At 48.9% G+C, this 19,493-nt stretch overlaps 1 protein-coding gene across 13 annotated transcripts in view; it reads right to left on the bottom strand.

The window, feature by feature from the left end:
• Positions 1-19,493, bottom strand: part of LOC119979506 — a 72,836-nt gene that overhangs the window by 47,108 nt on the left and 6,235 nt on the right. For 6 of the 13 annotated variants that reach the window (XR_005463747.1, XR_005463746.1, XM_038821822.1 and 3 more), the window contains 2 exons: positions 17,399-18,718; positions 9,303-9,361 (listed from right to left, as the gene is read on the bottom strand). Coding sequence is in view for 11 of the 13 variants with exons in the window: in XM_038821822.1 (XP_038677750.1) it covers positions 9,303-9,361; positions 17,399-18,718 (1,379 nt within the window). In the remaining 2 variants the exon portion in view is untranslated. Of the gene's footprint in view, positions 1-9,302; positions 9,362-16,319; positions 16,626-17,398; positions 18,719-19,493 lie in introns of those variants that run through there. The other 7 variants (XM_038821825.1, XM_038821826.1, XM_038821823.1 and 4 more) reach the window with 6 other exon arrangements.

Raw genomic sequence — 19,493 nt, 5'->3', positions numbered from 1 at the left:
CCGCTATTTAACCGGAATGCCTGCATCTGCGCCGGGAGCCATGTGGCCGTTAAATCGCGCCCCAACTGTGGTGCAATCTGTGTAGTCCAGTGTATTTAAGCAGGTCACTCATGGAACTGCAGCTGCACAATTTAGATACAAGGCCGTTCCACATATAGAACAGTACACAAAAGTGCATTTATAATCAAACCATAGAACATATAACACAGTGTAAAACGAGGCCATTCAGCCCATCGAGTCTACACTGACCCACTTAAACCCTCACTTCCACCCTATCCCGTATCCCAATAACCCTCCTAACCTTTTTGGTCACGAAGGGCAATATTAGCTATTATTTTTTGATCAACAAATTGTGAAGTTTTGGCAAAATCTGATCATTAAAATTATTATCCATGCATGATCCCATCTCCACCAACCTGAAACAGGAGAAAGACTGGCCCACAGATGGGGTTGTCTTTAAAGGACAGCACACCCAAGTCTCTGGTAAACTGGCTATGGCCAGTCGACAAAAGCTTCTTCTCAGACGGTAGGCTTTTCAGCGGTTTATTGTAATGATGTTTACGGAGAAGAGTACCTCACAATGAATGTATGTGCCTTCTCTCCCTTCCAACAACATCACTTCTTTTATGAGAATTAAGCAGCAGCTTGGTGTGTGACCTGACACACAGTTTTACAAATGGAAAAGCATCAGTCAGTTTTCACTGTTCGTTATTACGAACATGAGTCATTTGGGTGCATCTCGAAAACCCTCATGGTTTTTACAGAAGTTAAAATAAGCTTTTAACGGTGCCAATGAATGCCTTGCTAAAGGACAACAGAAAAATAATTTCATTTCCATTGAAACCATTTGCCACTTTCAAATTGATTTAATAGATTTTTCAGAAATGAATATAGATCATGAATCCTCTCCTTAACACAAAGTGAATTATGTGGGCGGCATGGTGGTGTTGTGGTTAGCACTACTGCCTCACAGCACCGAGGACCCAGGTTCGATCCTGGCCCCAGGTCACTGCCCGTGTGGAGTTTGCACATTCTCCCCGCGTCTGCATGGGTCTCACCCCCACAACCCAAAGATGTGCAGGGTCGGTGGATTGGCCACGTTAAAATTGCCCCTTAATTGGAAAAAAAGAATTGGGTACTTTAAATTTATATATGTTTTAAACACAAAGGGAATTACACCCTAGATAAAATATGATTTGACTGAAAAGGATGTAAGATTTGGAGGCACTCCATTGTAGTCAAAATTTTCTGCCACTTACATCCCACTATCCTTACCCACACAAATTTATCATAATCAGAAAGATTTATCCTACATCAGGCTACTCCTAACCCGCTGAGCCCCATCTGTGCTCATCTCCATAGAAACGCAAAAGTACAAGAGACACCCCACTGACCCTCTGTGTTGTTACAGCAGGAACCAGACACCGAACAACAGCAGTTCCTGCAAATGCTCCACTGAACAGGAACATTTAACCAACTCCAACTGAGATGGGAATGAAATTCTGACTTTATCATCCATCGAACGCTGCTCAGGATTCATCCCAACTCTTCAATTCTAAGACACAGCAGAACAGCTAGTCAAGGCTCCTTTGAGAGCACCTCCCAAACCTGCAACTTCCATCATCTAGGACAAGTGCAACAGGAGCATGAGAATAACACCATCTCCAACGTCCCTTCCAAATCATACAACATCCTGACTTGGAAATATATCCCTATTCGTCATCGCTGGGTCAAAATCCTTGTCCTTCCTCACTTTTCTTCGTTTTTTAAAATAAATTTAGAGTATCCAATTCATTTTTTCCAATTAAGGGGCAATTTAGCGTGGCCAATCCACCTATCTTGCACATCTTTGGGTTGTGGGGGCGAAACCCACGCAAACACAGGGGGAATGTGCAAACTCCACACAGACAGTGACCCAGAGCCGGGATCGGACCTGGGACCTCGGTGCCGTGAGGCTGCAGGGCTAACCACTGCGCCACCGTGCTGACCCCTGAATTGGAAAAAATGAATTGAGTCTCTAAAAGAATTTTAAAAGAAAAAGGTAAGATTTTGAATACCTCTATTCAATTTTCTCCTAAAATTCTCTGATTTAAGGAAAAGAACCCCAGTTTCTCTAGCCTGTCCATATAATTGAAAAATTCCATCCCCACTAAATCTCAGCTGCATCCTCTCAGAGGCTTTGATATCCTTCCTGAATTATGGTGCTGCGAGTCAGACACAATACTCCAGCTGAGGCCTGATCAGTGCTTTATAAAGATATCATAACATGAGAATTAGAAGCTAATAAGTGAAACAAATTGGGTTTGAAAGAAAATTGTGTTACATTACACCCTTAGAACGACTTTACTGGAGCCAAAACTGAATTTAATTAGAAAAACTTCTCGTCAATGCAAGTGCTGATTCAATCCCTCGTGCACTGACGGAAATTAACACTTGATAATTAAACTTAAGAAATTGGTCATTATCTTTAAAGCGTTAACTCCAATTTGCCATCTGTGACTCACCCTGAAATTCACAAATGTAACAACCGGAACTTACATTAATTAGGCCTTTGTGATGTCTGTTTTGACAGCCCAAAATTAAATATTACATAATCACAAAGGAACTACTAAGACTATGTAAACTGTAGATAAGTTAATTAATTTATAATGAAATTTGCAAATGCACTTGGGTTTGTAATCTGCTGAATAAACACAATAGAATTGTACAGATTCTTCCCCGAGTGATGTGTGAAGTTGGTGCTGTTTAGGTTGATTGTTTGCAGCATTATTTATCTCACAGGGTCAGTGCTGCACAAATACAGCAATAAATCACACATGTGCAAGCCTTGGGCAGCTCCTGGCAATCAGCCACACTCTGACTGAGACACTGATAAATCACAGCTTCAACCAGATATGATCTTATACTTTTAACAGTGACTAACCTAAAATTCTAATCACTGGTATCAACTTTGGTTTATAATTGGGTCACTAACACTGGCAACCAAAACAGGGCTTTCTCATTGGGAAGACAATAGTCCTGCACCTGATTTAATGAAGGAAACTGCTGGCAATAGTTTCCAACTCTCACAGCGTGAGTCGGCTGGATTAACATCAGTGCAGATATAATCACCACGGCAGGCCACAAGGGCAAGAATTACTAAACTGGACAGTGCTAGGGAATTAACCTCAATATAGTTTTGTCAGCAATGCAAAAGCTTTCTGTATTCCTGTCATTACAACTGGGAGTTGTTAACTCAGCTCCCTATGAAACTGCAGCAAGTGATTTCTCTCCATCACCTCAACTGAGGATGTACTTTTTAAAATAAATTCAGAGTACCCAATTCATTTTTCCCAATTAAGGGGCAATTTAGCGTGGCCAATCCACCTAACCTGCACATCTTTGGGTTGTGGGGGCGAAACCCACGCAAATACGGGGAGAATGTGCAAACTCCACACGGACAGTGACCCAGGGCCGAGATCGAACTTGGGATCTCGGCGCCGTGAGGCAGCAATGCTAACCACTGCACCACCGTGCTGCCCAACTGAGGATGTACTAATCAGTATCTGCTGCTTAAGCAAATGTATTTACAAAACACAAACACACTTTTTTTCATAGAATTTCTGGATTTTTTTCCCCCAGAATTAGTTCCTAAAAAGCCCATGGGTTCCAGTTCAATATTGGGTTCTCTGGTAAATTCTGCTGATAACGTATTGCTGGATAACGAATATGCATTCAATACTGGCTGCAATTTCAAAGCCACTGCAAAATCCACATGGGGCGGGATTCTCCGTAGCCCTTCGTAACGCGGGTTGCCTGCGAAAAAAATCGGTGTTAATCACTCCGGCGCCGGGGCCTTCTTTAAGGCCGCTATTCTCCGTTCCCGGAGGGGCTAGCAGCTGACTGACGCGATACGCGTCAGTTTCTCCAGCTGCGGAAGTGGTGAGACCCGGCGTATTTTGGAGGATAAGGAGGAGAGAGACAGAGCTGGCAGTTGGGGGCGGGGGGGGGGGGGGGTGTTCCGGCAGTTCGGGGGGGGGGGGGGGGTGTGTGTGTGTTCCGGCAGTTTGGGGGGGGGGGGGGGGGGGGTGTTCCGGCAGTTGGGGGGGGGGTGTGTGTTCCGGCAGTTGGGGGGGGGGGGGGGGTGGGTGTGTGTTCCGGCAGTTGGGGGGGGGGGGGGTGTGTGTGTTCCGGCAGTTGGGGGGGGGGTGTGTGTGTTCCGGCAGTTGGGGGGGGGGGGGGGTGTGTTCCGGCAGTTGGGGGGGGTGGTGTGTTCCGGCATTTTTGGGTGGGGGGGGGGGGGTGTTCCGGCATTGGGGGGGGGTGAGTTCCGGCATTGGGGGGGGGGGGTGTGTTCCGGCATTGGGTGGGGGGGGGGGGTGTTCCGGCATTGGGTGGGGGGGGGGTGTTCCGGCATTGGGTGGGGGGGGGGGGTGTTCCGGCATTTGGGGGGGGGTGTGTTCCCGGCATTTGGGGGGGGGGGTTTGGGGGCAGCGGCGGGCAGAGAGGGGGGGCGACGGATGCCCGGGGCCAACGCAACCGTCGCCCCCCCCCTCTGTACGCCGCTGCCCCCTACCCCAACCCCCCCTCACCACCCCTACCTCAACCCCCCTCACCACCCCTACCTCCACCCCCCCTCACCACCCCTACCTCCCTCCCCACCACCCCTACCTCCCTCCCCACCACCCCTACCTCCCTCCCCACCACCCCTACCTCCCTCCCCACCACCCCTACCCCCCTCCAACGCCGGGTCCCCCCCCCCCCAACGCCGGGTCCCCCCCCTCCCCCCAACGCCGGGTCCCCCCCCCTCCCCCCAACGCCGGGTCCCCCTCCCCCCAACGCCGGGTCCCCCTCCCCCTTAATGCCGGTACCCACACCCCCCCTCAATGCCGGTACCCACACCCCGTCCCCCTCCCTCTGAAGGCCGGTACCCACACCCCCCCTCTCTCCTCCTCCCCACCCCCTCTCTCCTCCTCCCCCCCCCCCTCTCTCCTCCTCTCCCCCCCCTCTCTCCTCCTCTCCCCCCCTCTCTCCTCCTCTCCCCCCCCCTCTCTCCTCCTCTCCCCCCCCCTCTCCTCCTCTCCCCCCCCCTCTCTCCTCCTCTCCCCCCCTCTCTCCTCCTCTCCCCCCCCCTCCTCCTCTCCCCCCCTCTCTCCTCCTCTCCCCCCTCTCTCCTCCTCTCCCCCCCTCTCTCCTCCTCTCCCCCCCTCTCTCCTCCTCTCCCCCCCCTCTCTCCTCCTCTCCCCCCCCCCTCTCTCCTCCTCTCCCCCCCCCTCTCTCCTCCTCTCCCCCCCCTCTCTCCTCCTCTCCCCCCCCCTCTCTCCTCCTCTCCCCCCCCTCTCTCCTCCTCCCCCCCTTTCCTTCCTCTGTTAGGGGGGGGGGGGTGCAGCGTTAGTGGGGGTGTGGGGGTGCGGCGTTGGAGGGGGGTAGGGGTGGTGAAGGGGGTAGGGGTGGTGAAGGGAGGGGGTTGGGGTAGGGGCAGCTGCGTGCAGAGGGGGGGCGACGGTGCGTTGGCCCCGGGCATCCGTCGCCCCCCTCCTCAGCACGCCGCTGCCCCTACCCCAACCCCCTCCCCTCACCACCCCTACCCCCTTCACCACCCCTACCCCACTCCAACGCCGCACCCACCCCCCACTAACGCCGCACCCCCCCCCCCCCACTAACGGAGGAAGGAAGGGGGGGAGGAGGAAGGAAGGGGGGGAGGAAGGGGGGGAGGAGGAAGGAAGGGGGGGAGGAGGGGGGGAGGAGGAGAGAGGGGGGGTGTGGGTACCGGCCTTCAGAGGGAGGGGGACGGGGTGTGGGTTGCGGCGTTGAGGGTGGGGGGTGCCGCCGTTGAGGGGGGGGGGGGACCCGGCCTTGAGGGGGGGGGGGACCCGGCGTTGAGGGGGGGGGGTTGCGGCGTTGCGAGAGATGGGGGGCGGCGTTGGAGGGGGGTAGGGGTGGTGGGGAGGGGGGTAGGGGCGTTGGAGGGAGGTAGGGGTGGTGAGGGGGGGGGTGGTTAGGGTAGGGGGCAGCGGCATACAGAGGGGGGGGGGGCCACGGTGCGTTGGCCCCGGGCATCCGTCGCCCCCCCCTCTCTGCCCGCCGCTGCTCCCAAACCCCCCCGATGGCCGCAACTCCCCCGATGGCCGCAACCCACTCCCCCGATGGCCGCAACCCACTCCCCCGATGGCCGCAACCCACTCCCCCGATGGCCGCAACCCACTCCCCCGATGGCCGCAACCCACTCCCCCGATGGCCGCAACCCACTCCCCCGATGGCCGCAACCCACTCCCCGATGGCCGCAACCCACTCCCCCGATGGCCGCTACCCACTCCCCCGATGGCCGCACCCCACTCCCCCGATGGCCGCAACCCACTCCCCCGATGGCCGCAACCCACTCCCCCGATGGCCGCTACCCACTCCCCCGATGGCCGCTACCCACTCCCCCGATGGCCGCAACCCACTCCCCCGATGGCCGCAACCCCCTCCCCGATGGCCGCAACCCACTCCCCCGATGGCCGCAACCCACTCCCCCGATGGCCGCAACCCACTCCCCCGATGGCCGCTACCCACTCCCCCGATGGCCGCTACCCACTCCCCCGATGGCCGCTACCTACTCCCCCGATGGCCGCAACCCACTCCCCCGATGGCCGCAACCCACTCCCCCGATGCTGCAACCCACTCCCCCGATGGCCGCAACCCCCCGATGGCCGCAACCCACCCCCCCCCCCCCAATGCCTCAACCCACCCCCGACACTGAACGGCGTCAACCATCATCAATGGTTGACGCCGTTTTAAATCAACTGTGATTTTCGCCGACGTGACCCGTGGCCACGTCGGCGGGACTTCGGCCCATCCGGGCCGGAGATTTCAGGTCAGTGCAAATAAAATGAAATCCCGCCGGCGCCAGCTGTTTTCACAGGCTGCCGACGGGATTTGCACAACGCCGGTTTTTTACCAGCGGGAGAATTCGAAAACCTGCGGGAGCGGAAATAACGCCGCTTCCCGCCAATTCTCGGACCCTGCGTGGGGTCGGAGAATCCCGCCCATAATCTGGGTTTATAATTCAGTGCAGTACTCAGGGTGTCCAGCACGGTCAGATTTGTTCTTTTTTTAAATGAGACATTAATCCACGATACAATTCAAAGGAGAGCAGTGCCCTGGCCAAACTCAGATGATCAACTTATTTATTGCATTGCTGTTTATGGAAACTTTCTGCATACTAATTGGCTGCCTCTGCAATATCATAGTGCTGCATTTCAATAAAGTGCTTAATTGGCTACAAAGCACTTTGGATCATCCTATCGTTGTGAAAAGCACTATGTAAACACAGGTTCCCCCTTTCTCAGTATTAGGAGCAGAGATACAGTCAGTCACTCAGCCCCTTGAGCCTGTTACGTCACTCGGTGATATCATAGTTAATCTGTATTTTAATTCCTCCACTTTTTTAAATACCTTTATCAAGCAAAAAAGGTCCATTGATCTCAGATTTAAAATTATTAATTGAGCTAGCATCCATTGTATTTTGTGGGACAGTGTTCCATACTTCTACTAGCCTTTTGTGTGTAGTTTCCTAACTCCTCTCCTGAATGCTTGGCTCTGATTTTAAGGTTATGTCCCCTTATCCTAGTGTCCAAGCCAGCAGAAAATGCTTATTTTTATCAACTCTATCAATTTCTTGTAAAATCCTAAATACCTTAATCAAATCACCCTTCAATCTATATTCCAGGTACTACACACCTACTTTATGTAATATCTCCTTAATCTAAATCTTGTAACCTTGGTCACATTCTGGCCGATCTGCGCCGCTATATCCTTTCTACGATGCAAGTGCCCAGAGCTGGGCACAGTACTCCAGATTTCTCACCAGAGTTTTGTATAGCTGTAACAAAACTTCCTCCCCTTTCTTGTCCTATAGTTAGAAAGGCTAACATTCCATTAATCTTTTTTATTATTTGTTTTTATATTTGACTACTACATTTTAGTGATTTGTCAACTTGTCAATTATCAACCCAGATTATGTGGATTTTGCAGTGGCTCTGAAATTTAACATGGACCCTTAAATCGATTTGGTCTTCCACTGTTCCTAATTTTTCATCATTGAAATACTCAATTCTATCCATATTTTGTCCAAAATAGATAACTTCACACTTACCAACACAGAAATCAATCTGTCAAAAGTTTTGTCCACTTACTTAATCTGCCAGTATATCTTTTGATTTTATGCTATGTGGGCATCGTTGGTTAGGCCAGCATTTATTGGCTACCCTTAGTTGCCCTTCAGAAGGTGGTGGGGAGTTGCCTTCTTGAACCGCTGCAATCCTTGAGGTGAAGGTACACCCACTGTGCTTTAGGGAGGGAGTTCCATGATTTTGCCCCAACGATAGTGAAGGAATGGCGATATATTTCCAAGTCAGGGTGGTGGGAGGGGAACTTCCAGGTGGTGGGGTTCCCAGGTATCTGCTGCTCTTGTCCTTTCTGGATAGTTGTGGTTGTGGGTTTCGAAGGTGCTATCTAAGGAACAGTGGTGAGTTACTGCAGTGCATCTTGTAGATTGTACACACAGCTGCCACTGTTCATTGGTGGTGGAGGGTTTGAATGTTTGTGCAAGGGGTGCAATCAAGTGGGCCTCTTTGTCCTGAATGGTGTCGAACGTCTTGAGTGTTGTTGGAGCTGCATTCACCCAGGCAAGTTTGGGGGGGGGGGGATTTCGCCCCCACAACCCAAAGATGTGCAGAGTAGGTGGATTGGCCACACTAAACGGCCACTTAATTGGAATGAATGATTTGGGTACTTTAAATTTCTTTAATAAAAAAAATCATCCAAGCGGTCAATAATTTGACTTCAATTCCATGACCGTAAATGTTAGAAAAATTCTTTGGAACGCTATTGAACATTTGGAAATCCACATAATACCATTTATGTAGCTTTTAGAAAGCAGCACTTGGCACTGCATCTAAGATCTTTCTGAATAATTGGGCGGCATGTGGCGCCGTGGTTAGCACTGGGACTGCGGCACTGCGGACGCAGGTTCGAATCCCGGCCCTGGGTCACTGTCTGTGTGGAGTTTGCACATTCGCCCCATGTCTGCTGAGTTTCACCCCCACAACCCAAAGATATTCTGGTTAGGTGGATTGGCCACACTAAATTGCCCCTTAATTGGAAAAAAATATAATTGGGCACTCTAAATTTTTTTTTAAATCTTTCCGAGTAATTCTTTTGAAGCACCATTTCCGGCATACTTTCCAGGCTCCAGTTCATTTCGTTTTGACGACTGAAAATGTGAAATCCTGACAAACAGCTTCAAATATATTTAACCCACTCCCCACAAACTGCTGTACCTTTTCACTGGTCGCTTTGTCCAGCCACCATCCAAAGGAAATCCTCGCGGCTCTGTACTCTATCAAACAAAAGAAACCAAATCAAGGTGTTTAAAGTCACACTTGCACACATTATGTCAAGATCACAAATATTTGCAGATACTGTAGCACACATTTCAAATGGGCAGCCACTTCCCTCCCTCCTCTTTTCTGTGGGTTTTGTCCCATGAAGCCAAAAATATTTATTTTAAATTCAGAGAATGTATAGCAGAAAGCCACTTCATCCTGAGCTAAATTTGACCGCAATGTACTGATTACTAATTTGTAGCTAAATATATGTCTAAGAGTTAAAGACCAGATGTGATTACATTTTCCAAATTGTTTTTGTGTTTAACGGTTTAAAGTACACCATCAGAGCTCACGGTGCTTTTTCATGTGTATTATTGCTAATAACGCTGCCTCTTTCAGGCAAGGCATCTGTCTACAGAAAGACTATCTTTCTTCCACTCACCCACAATATAATCTAAATCTGGTATGGTGACTCTCAGCAAACCGTTTGCAATTCAGCTTAGAAATTCTTGTTAGCTCTAAATTTCAAGATCTTGAACCCAATTAAAAAGTTTGAGCTTCGATCCATTACTTCACTTAGCAAGAAGTGTGGAGCTCTAATTTGGTTTAGTTTTGACAGATTTACTGCTCTATTGTTTCTTAGGACTAAACTTAAAAAAAGCATTTTGTTCGAAGACCCCATCCAATTCACAACTCTACTTCATCGGCATTCTGTCATTCTATTTTCTCCATCAATCAAAGTAGAGAATTATATTCAATTCTGGGCACCACACTGCAAGAAGAAGGACAAGGCCAACAAGGTGTCCTTGAAAACAGCGAATGTGTTTGTTGTTATCTTCCAAAATTCTGTCGATTTTGGAACAGTCCTGGCAGATTGGAAGGTAGCAAATGTAACCCCTCTATTTAAAAAAGGGAAGGAGAAAGCAGGGAATTACAGACTGGTTAGCCTAACAACTGTAGCAGGGAAAATGTTAGTCCATTACAAAAGGATATGATAACAGGACATTTAGAAAGTATCAACGGGAGGACTTCCAGTTGCGCTACGTAGGGGAAGCGCGTGTGATGTTCCTCCCGATGATCCGTTTTACAAGTTCCTTCTTAATGTGCCGGTATATTGTTATATGCCGCCTCAAAAACAAAGTTAAACACCCAGGTAACTAATGTTTTTTGATATGCCCAAGAATTTAAAACAAACAGGCTGCAAAATATCAAATGGTACAGATGCCCCTGCCATTAAGATGGCAGCCGGCTCCCTCAAGCTACTAACAACCGCAATTTTGAGAACATTTCTGGTTACTCAGTTCAACAAGTCCCAACAAAGTTTGGCTCTAGAGCTGAAAAATTCATTGGGAGAATCCCTGGTTCCTATTCAGTCCTCCCTCAACACCAGATGTTTACCTGTCGACTCTCATGCCAGCACCCTTTCCGACATCAAGCTGACCCTTTTGGACCACAGCAATAAGGTCAGTACACTGGAGTCCAGTGACTATGGCCATTAAGGAGAGCGTGTCGTTGAGGAGCAAAGTCGATGACTGGAAAGCCGATCAAGACAACAAAACAAATGCATTGTTGGTCTATCAGAAGGGACGGAGGGTCAAACCCCTACACAGTTCATACAGGAATTATTCAAAAAGGTGGTGGATGAAGATACTTTCCCTAAGCCCCAGAGTTAGACTGAGCCCACCGTATGCTTCGGCGGAAACCTCTCCCTGGCAGCCCCCAAAGAGTCATTGTGGTTGAGTTTCATCACTACAAAGGTAAGGGGCTCAATTCTCCAATTCTGGGGCTATGTCCCCACGTTGGTGTGGGAACGCCAGGAAAACTGGCGCAAACGGCCAGCCATTCCCTGTATTGCTGGGGGCTGGCAGGACGGCAGCGTAGAGCACCCAGCTCCACCTCCGAAAACGGCACGGAGAATTACCGGGTCCGTGGCCACGCATGTGCACACTGGCTGCCTTCAGCGGCCATACCGTGCTTCATGGCGGAGGTCGCTCGCGAACCCAGCCCGCGAAATAGTTCCCCCCTCCTTCGGCCGGCTCACGCGCCACAGATCACCCCCCACAGTGCTCCTAGTCCTGAATAATGTCCCCACCCTGCCCACGGACCCCTGCCCCTCCCCCCCCCCCCCCGCGGCATTGGACTAAGTCCGCAGCCGCCAAGCCGAGCTCCCAACGGGTGACACCATGAGAGACCCGCGGCATCGGGAACTCGGTCGGTCAGGGACGGAACATCGGGGGATGGGCCTTAGGCGATGTCCTGAGGCCGTCGATATGCGTTTTGGAGGGGGCTGAGCATCGCGAAAGCGGCACCGTCCCCCATTCTGTCGTAAACTTGGATTCTCCGGCCGGTTGCTGAACGCGATTTTGGCGTCAGACCAGAGAATCCAGCCCAAGGGTAAAGGAGCACTGCCATGTTACTTACCAAGGCCACGCAATTATGAGTGCAGACCCGGCAAGGAGGCGTGCAGCCTTTAACAACATCAAGTCCAAACTGTACAAGAAAGGAATTAGCTTTGGGCTGATTCATACAGCCCGTCTCCGCATCACATTTAACGGAGAAGATCATTTTGACGCATCAGACGAGGCAGACTCTTTCCTTCAGCGGCACATATGTAATTCATGGTGGGCTTATTTTGGGTATCATGTGTTTAAATGCCTGTATTGTTTATATTGGAGCTCTTACAATGCAGTTAGAACAAGCAACCTCCAGTGGCTTATTATATAATGTAGTTCATATGTCGGGGGTATGCCCCATTAAAACGGTTGGTTCGTAAATGGATCTCATATAAGACGGAATACATGCTGCTCAGGATTTAATTCATGATTTTATTTAGTTAAAGGTTTATTATCACACTTTGTTTTGTTCTAGTGATTTGGGAGTGTGATGAGTGTTCTGGGGTGGGGTGAAGTAGGAGGGATTTCCTGCATTCACAGTAATCAAATACCTTTTTGTATTTGGCAAACTTCATTATTTAATAGATCCTCTTGGCCTTGCTTTCTTTTCCATTCAATTTACTGGCCATTTTATAAAGTCCTCCTGCACATACAGCGCCGGCTCTAGGGTTGCTGGCGCCCCGGGCAAGCTGAACTTCGGCGCCCTTGTGGGGGGCGGGGGCTGGGGGGGGGCGGGGGGGCGGGCGGGGCCGAGGGGGGGGGGCGAGGGGGGGGGGCCGAGGCCGAGGGGGGGGGCGGGGCCGAGGGGGCCGAGGAGGGGGGGCGGTGTGGGGGGGGCGGTGTGGGGTGGCCGAGGAGGGGCGGACCCGAGGGGGGGGGGGGGGGCCGAGGAGGGGCGGACCCGAGGGGGGCGGGGCGGACCCGAGGGGGGCGGGGGGGCGGGGCCGAGGGGGGCGAACACGCGGGGGGCGGACGGACGCGGGGGGCGGGCGGACCCGAGGGCGGGGCGGGGGGGCGGACCCGAGGGGGGCGGACCCGAGGGGGGCGGGGGGGGGGGACCGAGCGGGTGGGGGCGGACCGAGCCGGGGGGCCGCCCTGGGGGCTGGCGGCCACCGCGCATGCGCTGGTTGGCACCGGACCAACTGCGCATGCGCGGGACCCGAGTCTGGCGCCCCCGAGCACATGGCGCCCCGGGCAACAGCCCGAGTTGCCGGTGCCTTGAGCCGGCCCTGTGCACATATGACTAGCTCAGGCAGTCCGGGTGGTACAGAGCTCTCAATCAGATTAGTCACATGGAATGTAGGGCGGCATGGTGGCGCAGTGGTTAGCACTGCTTACAGCACTGAGGACCCGGGTTCGATCCAGGGTCACTGTCTGTGTGGCGTTCGTACATTCTCCCTGACTGTGTGGGTCTCACCCCACAACCCAAATATGTGCAGGGATTGGCCATGCTAAATTGTCCTTAATTGGAAAAACAAAATAATTAGGTACTCCAAATTTATTTTAAAAAAGAGATCTTCTCCCCACAGTTAAAACTGAGTATTCTGCTGTAGTCATATCAGGCCATGTGCCTCACTCCCTTGACCTGGTTCTTACGTCCAAAGCTGAAGGGCAGCCTCCATAGAGATTTCACACACCCTACTATCTGAAAAGGATATTTGTAAATCTAAATTCTATTTTTTAATTTTTTTTTAAAATAAACCCACGTAGACACGGGGAGACTGTGTAAACTCCAAACAGACAGTGACCCAGGGCCGAGTTCGAATCTGGGTCCTCCGCTGTAGGTAGCAGTGGTAACAATTGCGCCACCATGCCGCCCGTAAATCTAAATTCTAAAGCAGAATATAGAGAGTTAGGACGAAAGTTGACCTCAATGGTCGTGATCTCAGGATTACTAACAGTGCCACCTGTCAGTCAGAGCAGAAATAGCAGGATATATCGGATGAATATGTGGCTGAAGTAATGGTGTGAAATGAAATGAAAATTGCTTATTGTCACAAGTAGGCTTCAAATGAAGTTACTGTGAAAAGCCCCTAGTCACCACATTCCGGCACCTGTTCGGGAAGGCTGGTACGGGAATTGAACCGTGCTGCTGGCCTGCCTTGGTCTGCTTTCAAAGCCAGCAATTTAGCACTGTGCTAAACCAGCCCCTGAAGGGGAGGGTTTCAGATTCCTGGAGCACTGGGACCAGTTTTGAGGAAGGTGGGACCAGTCCTAACTGGAAGGGTCACACCCTGGGCAAGACCAGGACTGATGTCCATGGGGGAGTATTTGCTAGAGTGGTTGGGGAGGGTTTAAACTAAAATGGCAGGGGGGGTGTGGGAACCTATGCAAGGAGTCAGAGGAGGAGGAAACAAGGACAAAAACAAAATACAGAATGGAGAATAAAAAAAGTGACAGGCAAAGAAACCAAGGGCCAGATTCAAACAGGGCCACAAAGAAAAATATTTGGAGCGAGACAAGTAATGTTAAAAAAACAAGCTTAAAGGCTTTGTGCCTTAACACGCGGAGCATTCGCAACAAAGTGGATGAACTAATCACGCAAATAGATATTAAAGGGGTATGATATAATCGGGATGACGGAGACATGGTTGCAGGTTGACCAGGGATGGGAACTAAATGTCCAGGGGTATTCAGTATTTAGGACGGACAGATAAAACGGAAAAGGTGGTGGAGTTGCATTGCTGGTTTAAGAGGAAATTAATGCAATAGTGAGGAAGGATATTAGCTCTGACAATGTGGAATCTGTATGGGTAAAGCTAAGAAACACGAAGGGGCAAAAACATTAGACCCCCAAATTGCAGTGGTGATGTTGGTAATTGCATTAAACAGGAAATTAGAGATGCATCGTTAAAGGAACATCTGTAATTATGGGTGATTTTAATCTGCATATAGATTGGGCATATCAAATTAGCCACAAGACCGTAGAGGAGGAATTCTTGCAGTGGATACAAAGAACATGATGCCCCGTCCAAGGAAGGCAAGCAGCCCGTATACATGAAGAGAAAATGATTGGTGAAGACAAATGTAGGTCCCTTACAGTCAGAAAGAGAGTAATGTTTAATAGGGGCCAACAAAAAAGGCTGAGCAATTAAATACATGCTTTGGTTCTGTCTTCACAAATGAGGACACAAATCAGATACCAGAAATGTTGGGGATGCAGGATTTACTGAGAGGGAGGAACTGAAGGAGATCAATGTTGTAGAATGTTGATCAAAGTAGAGAAATGCTGTTAGGGAAATTGATGGGGTTGAAGGCTGATAAATCCCAAGGGCCTAATAATCTACATCCCAGTGGCTCTAGATAGTGGATGCATTGGTGGTCATCTTCCAGGATTCTATAGATTCTGGAACAGTTCCTGCCGATTGGAGGGTGGCTCATATAACTCCACTATTTCAAAAGGGAGGTAGAGACAAAACAGGGAATTATAGACCATGTAAGCATGACGTAGGTAATGGGGAAAATTCTAGAACCCAGTATCAAAGATTTTATAGCTGAGCACTTAGAAGTCAGTGGCAGGATCAGACAGAGTCAGCATTCATTTATGAAGGAGAAATCATGCTCGACAAATCTACTGGAATTCTTCAAGAATGTAACTAGCAGAGTTGACGAGGGGGAGCCAATGGCAGTGGTATATTTGGACTTTCAGAATGCTTTTGACAAAATCCGCTTAAGAGATTAGCATGTAAAACTAAAAAGCAGGGGATATAGTGTATTGAGATGGATAGAAAACTGGTTGGCAGACAGGGAAAAAAAAGAGTAGGAATTAATGGGTATATTTCAAATTGGCAGAGAGTGATTAGTGGGGTACCACAGCTATTCACAATATATATTAATGATTTAGATGAGGGAACAAAATGTAATATCTTCAAATTTGCAGATGACACCAAGTTGGTTGGGAAGGTGAGCTGTGAGGAGGATGCAGAGATCCTTCAGTGTGATTTAGACAAGTTGAGTGACTGGGCAAATGGATGGCCGATGCAGTGTAATTTGGATAAATGCGAGGTTATTCATTTTGGTAGCAAAAACGAGGTGGCAGACTATTATCCGCATGGCCATAAATTAGGAGAGAACATGCAACGCGACCCGTGTGTCCTCGTACATCAGTCATTGAAAGTAAGCATACAGGTACAGCAGGCTGTAAAGAAGGCAAATGGGATGCTGGCCTTCATTACGACGGGTACATGAGTAGAGATTTCTTGCTGCAATTATACAGGGCCTTGGTGAGGCCACACCTGCAATATTTTGTGCAGGTTTGGTCTTCTTCTCTAACGAAGGATGTTCTTGCTCGCGAGGAAGTGTAGCAAAGGTCCACCAAACTGATTCCTGGGATGGTGGGACTGATGCATGAAGAGAAGTTGATTAGGTTAGGATTGTATTCACCGGAGTTCAGAAGAATGAGGAGGATCTCATAGAAACCTATTAGATTTGCCGTCTTTATACCTCCCTACCGCGAGTGTGCACACTAACTCTCTGCATTCAGAGTACTACCCCTTATCCAGGGGAACCTGTCAAGAGTGCCCACTGTCCCCACTGCTCTATGCCCTGCTGACATAATGCCTGTGAATAGCCTTACCGTCATCCACACTGCTAAAGGGTATCCTTCGGGCTGGTGTGAAGCATTGTGTGTCTTTGTATGCTGAAGACCTCCTCTTGTATATCACTAACCCTGTGTTGATGGCATAATGAATTTTTTCAGTGCCTTTGGTTCATTCTCTGGCTATTAATTGAATATTGGCAGGGATTCAGAATTGATAAGCAGACAGGAAACAGGAAGTTGGAATAAATGGGTCTTTCCAAAGTAGCAGGCTGTGACTAGTGGGGTCCCACAGGAATCAGTGCTTGGGCCCCAGCTATTCACACTACACATCAATGATTTGAATGAGGGAACCAAAAGTAATATTTCCAAGTTTGCTGATGACACAAAACTTGGTATGAATGTTTGTGGTGAGGAGGATGTTAAGAGCTTCAAGGTGATTTAGCCAAGTTGAGTGAGTGGGCAATTACATGGCAGATGCAGTATATTGTAGATAAATATGAAGTTACCCACTTTGGACAGAAAAACAGAATGGCCAAGTATTGGCGATAGACTGGAACATGTTGATGTACAAAGGGACCTGCCGTACCTGCATACTAGTTTTCTGTAATTCATGCAGATCATTGATGCTGATCTATCTCTACACCATTTCCCCCCACTATTCCCATATTGTTTGATGTCATCTGTATCATAAATCTATTTATTTTCATTTTGAACATGCTCAATGATTGAGCTTACATAGCCTCTGTGGTAGAGAATTCTAAAGATTCGCCACCCACTGAGTGAAGAAGTCCCTCCTCATCTGTCTTAAATGGCCTGTCCCTTATTCTGAGATTGTGACCCTGGTTCTGGACTCACCAGCCAGAGGAATCATCCTCTCTATATCTATCCTGTCAACTTAAATCATTTTTACTGTCTGTGTAGAGTTTGCATGTTCTCCTCGTGTCTGCGTGGGTCTCACCCCCACAACCCAAATCTGTGCAGGTAGGTGGATTGGCCACGCTAAATTGCCCCTTAATTGGAAAACAAAAAGAATTGGGTGCTGTAAAAAAAAATTTCAATTATTTTTATACAGTGGGTTGTTATCTGCACATTGTTTGAGAAAGGATCTTCGACACCTGGCTGTTCTCCATCTACTGATACTCTTTGATCAGTTTCCATTTCAGACACTTGGTCAGTTAAGTTCATTGACTTTATGGGGAAATTACACAAAAGATCTGCACTTCTTTGACAGGCAGCACTATGAGAGTGATGTGTTTCCTTTGTGTCCTGGTCAGGTATGGTTAGTGACTCTGTCAATGACATTGTCTTTCTGCCAGTGGTGATAAACTGAGAAGGACTGTGATAGTCATCTGCCAAAACCTCTGCTTCTGTACAGGTCATGCAACTGTCAGCATTTTCACATCTGCTGCAAACACAGGTTAACCCAGGACAGACCTGATACTTGGTGCGTAAACACAGTGGGCATGCATCCCACACAGGATAATAACCTTTACGGTTATTATTTGCTAGAAAGGAGTCACAGTTTGGTATTATTGGAACATTTTGGTGTTTCCAAACATTTGAATATGCTTCGCTTGACCATTCCTCTTTTCCATCTCCAGAAGGCAAATTTACAGTATTATAGGTAGAAAACCTTAATGGACTGATACTTGCAGTTTCCCTTGAAGCATGCTTTGCCTTGTAGTTGCTATCACCCAAGCTGAGCATTGAACGATGTAGGCTTGCAGATGTTTGCGATGATTTCAGAATGGAGCGTAGGGTATTAGACCGTCTATCCAAGGATGGTCGGTAAACATTCGCAAGATTGCCCGGAGTAACTGGACGATTGGGAGAACCAATAATCAACGATTCGTATTGACTCGCAGACACCTTGAAGTGGCTGTCACCAGCCTCTTGACTGCTTAACTGTATTTGAGACAAATTCTCTTCCCCATGGGCGAAGTATTTTTTCTGCTTCTTGCTTGTTCCCGTCTTTACCTCATCAAAGCTCATATTAAAATTAATGCTAGTAAGCGTACCTGAATTGCTTAAATAGCGTTCCTGCGCTCTCACAAAGTGTTTGGATGCCGCAAGAGAAATTGATCTGCCTCTATCAGTGATTGAATCACTGGAGCTATGCTTCTGTCGGTGGTGCTCTACATTGGACTGTTGTTTGTGGCTTGAAACAGCTGCCAGCAGTAAAGGCTTCATTGGCTGCCTGAGGCTTTGGGAGGTGTAGGCCAAGTTGGTTTGTACCAGTCGCTGGCTGTGCATCTCCTTCTTGAAGCCCACATGTTTTGCACTCTGTCTAGTACTGTTCTCTAAATAGGGTCGCTCCATGTTCTGCCTGACCTTTCCATTACAGGTTGTGGGTGAAGTATGACAGAGATCAGCTGTTAACCCACGACTCTCTGCACTGGCCCTCATCGTCAGATTCTCCTGGACCTTGTTGTAATCTAGAAAACACCAAGTTTGGAAAATATTAAACTGAAATACACCCAGAGAAAGAACACGTTTCAAACTGAAGAATATCAGCATGCACGTGGGAGTCATTTAAACTCTCATTTTTGATAGCCGATCACAATCATCAAGTTCAGAGGACTTTCAGATAAAGGAAATCTGGAAAATGCTCAATGTGCTTTTTCCGCACTTCTCACACAAATGGGTTAGAAAGAGGCCCAAACATATCTGAGCTTCAGCGGAGTCCTGAGCTAGCCAATCACACAGCAAGTCATTGGAGAACAATCTGTATTTGTACAAATCTGTATTTGTACAGATCAGTTGTGAATCTTTGGAAATAAACGGCATCACTGTAATAATTCAACAATGCCCTCAAATGTAATCAAAAGCTGTACTTCACAAACAACTTGCTGTGTTCAAGCAGAGTCGGGCTCTGTCTGAAGCTTCGCTGTTACTTTCAGGATGTTGAAACGGGAGAGAAATTGGGAAAATGTTGTTGAATCATCAGAACAGGGCATTCCACTCTGTAACTTCAAGATACTGTATCTTGCTGGACCATAAGTTCCATTGGCCAGTCTACAGTACCTTCCCCATTGCCTGTATATCACAAGTGAACCTAGAAACTGAATGTCAGTATGACAATTAAAATATGAATCTTGTGAGATGGGATCTATCGCTGGCAGGTCGGGTGCAGGCAATTAAGATGAATGCATTGCCACGGTTTTTGTTAATTTTTTAGTGCCTGCCCATCTTTTTATCAAAGGCGTTTTT

This window comes from Scyliorhinus canicula, chromosome 16 (genome assembly GCF_902713615.1).
Source record: "Scyliorhinus canicula chromosome 16, sScyCan1.1, whole genome shotgun sequence".
Lineage (NCBI taxonomy): Eukaryota > Metazoa > Chordata > Chondrichthyes > Carcharhiniformes > Scyliorhinidae > Scyliorhinus > Scyliorhinus canicula.
This window is presented reverse-complemented; position numbering and strand designations above follow the sequence as displayed.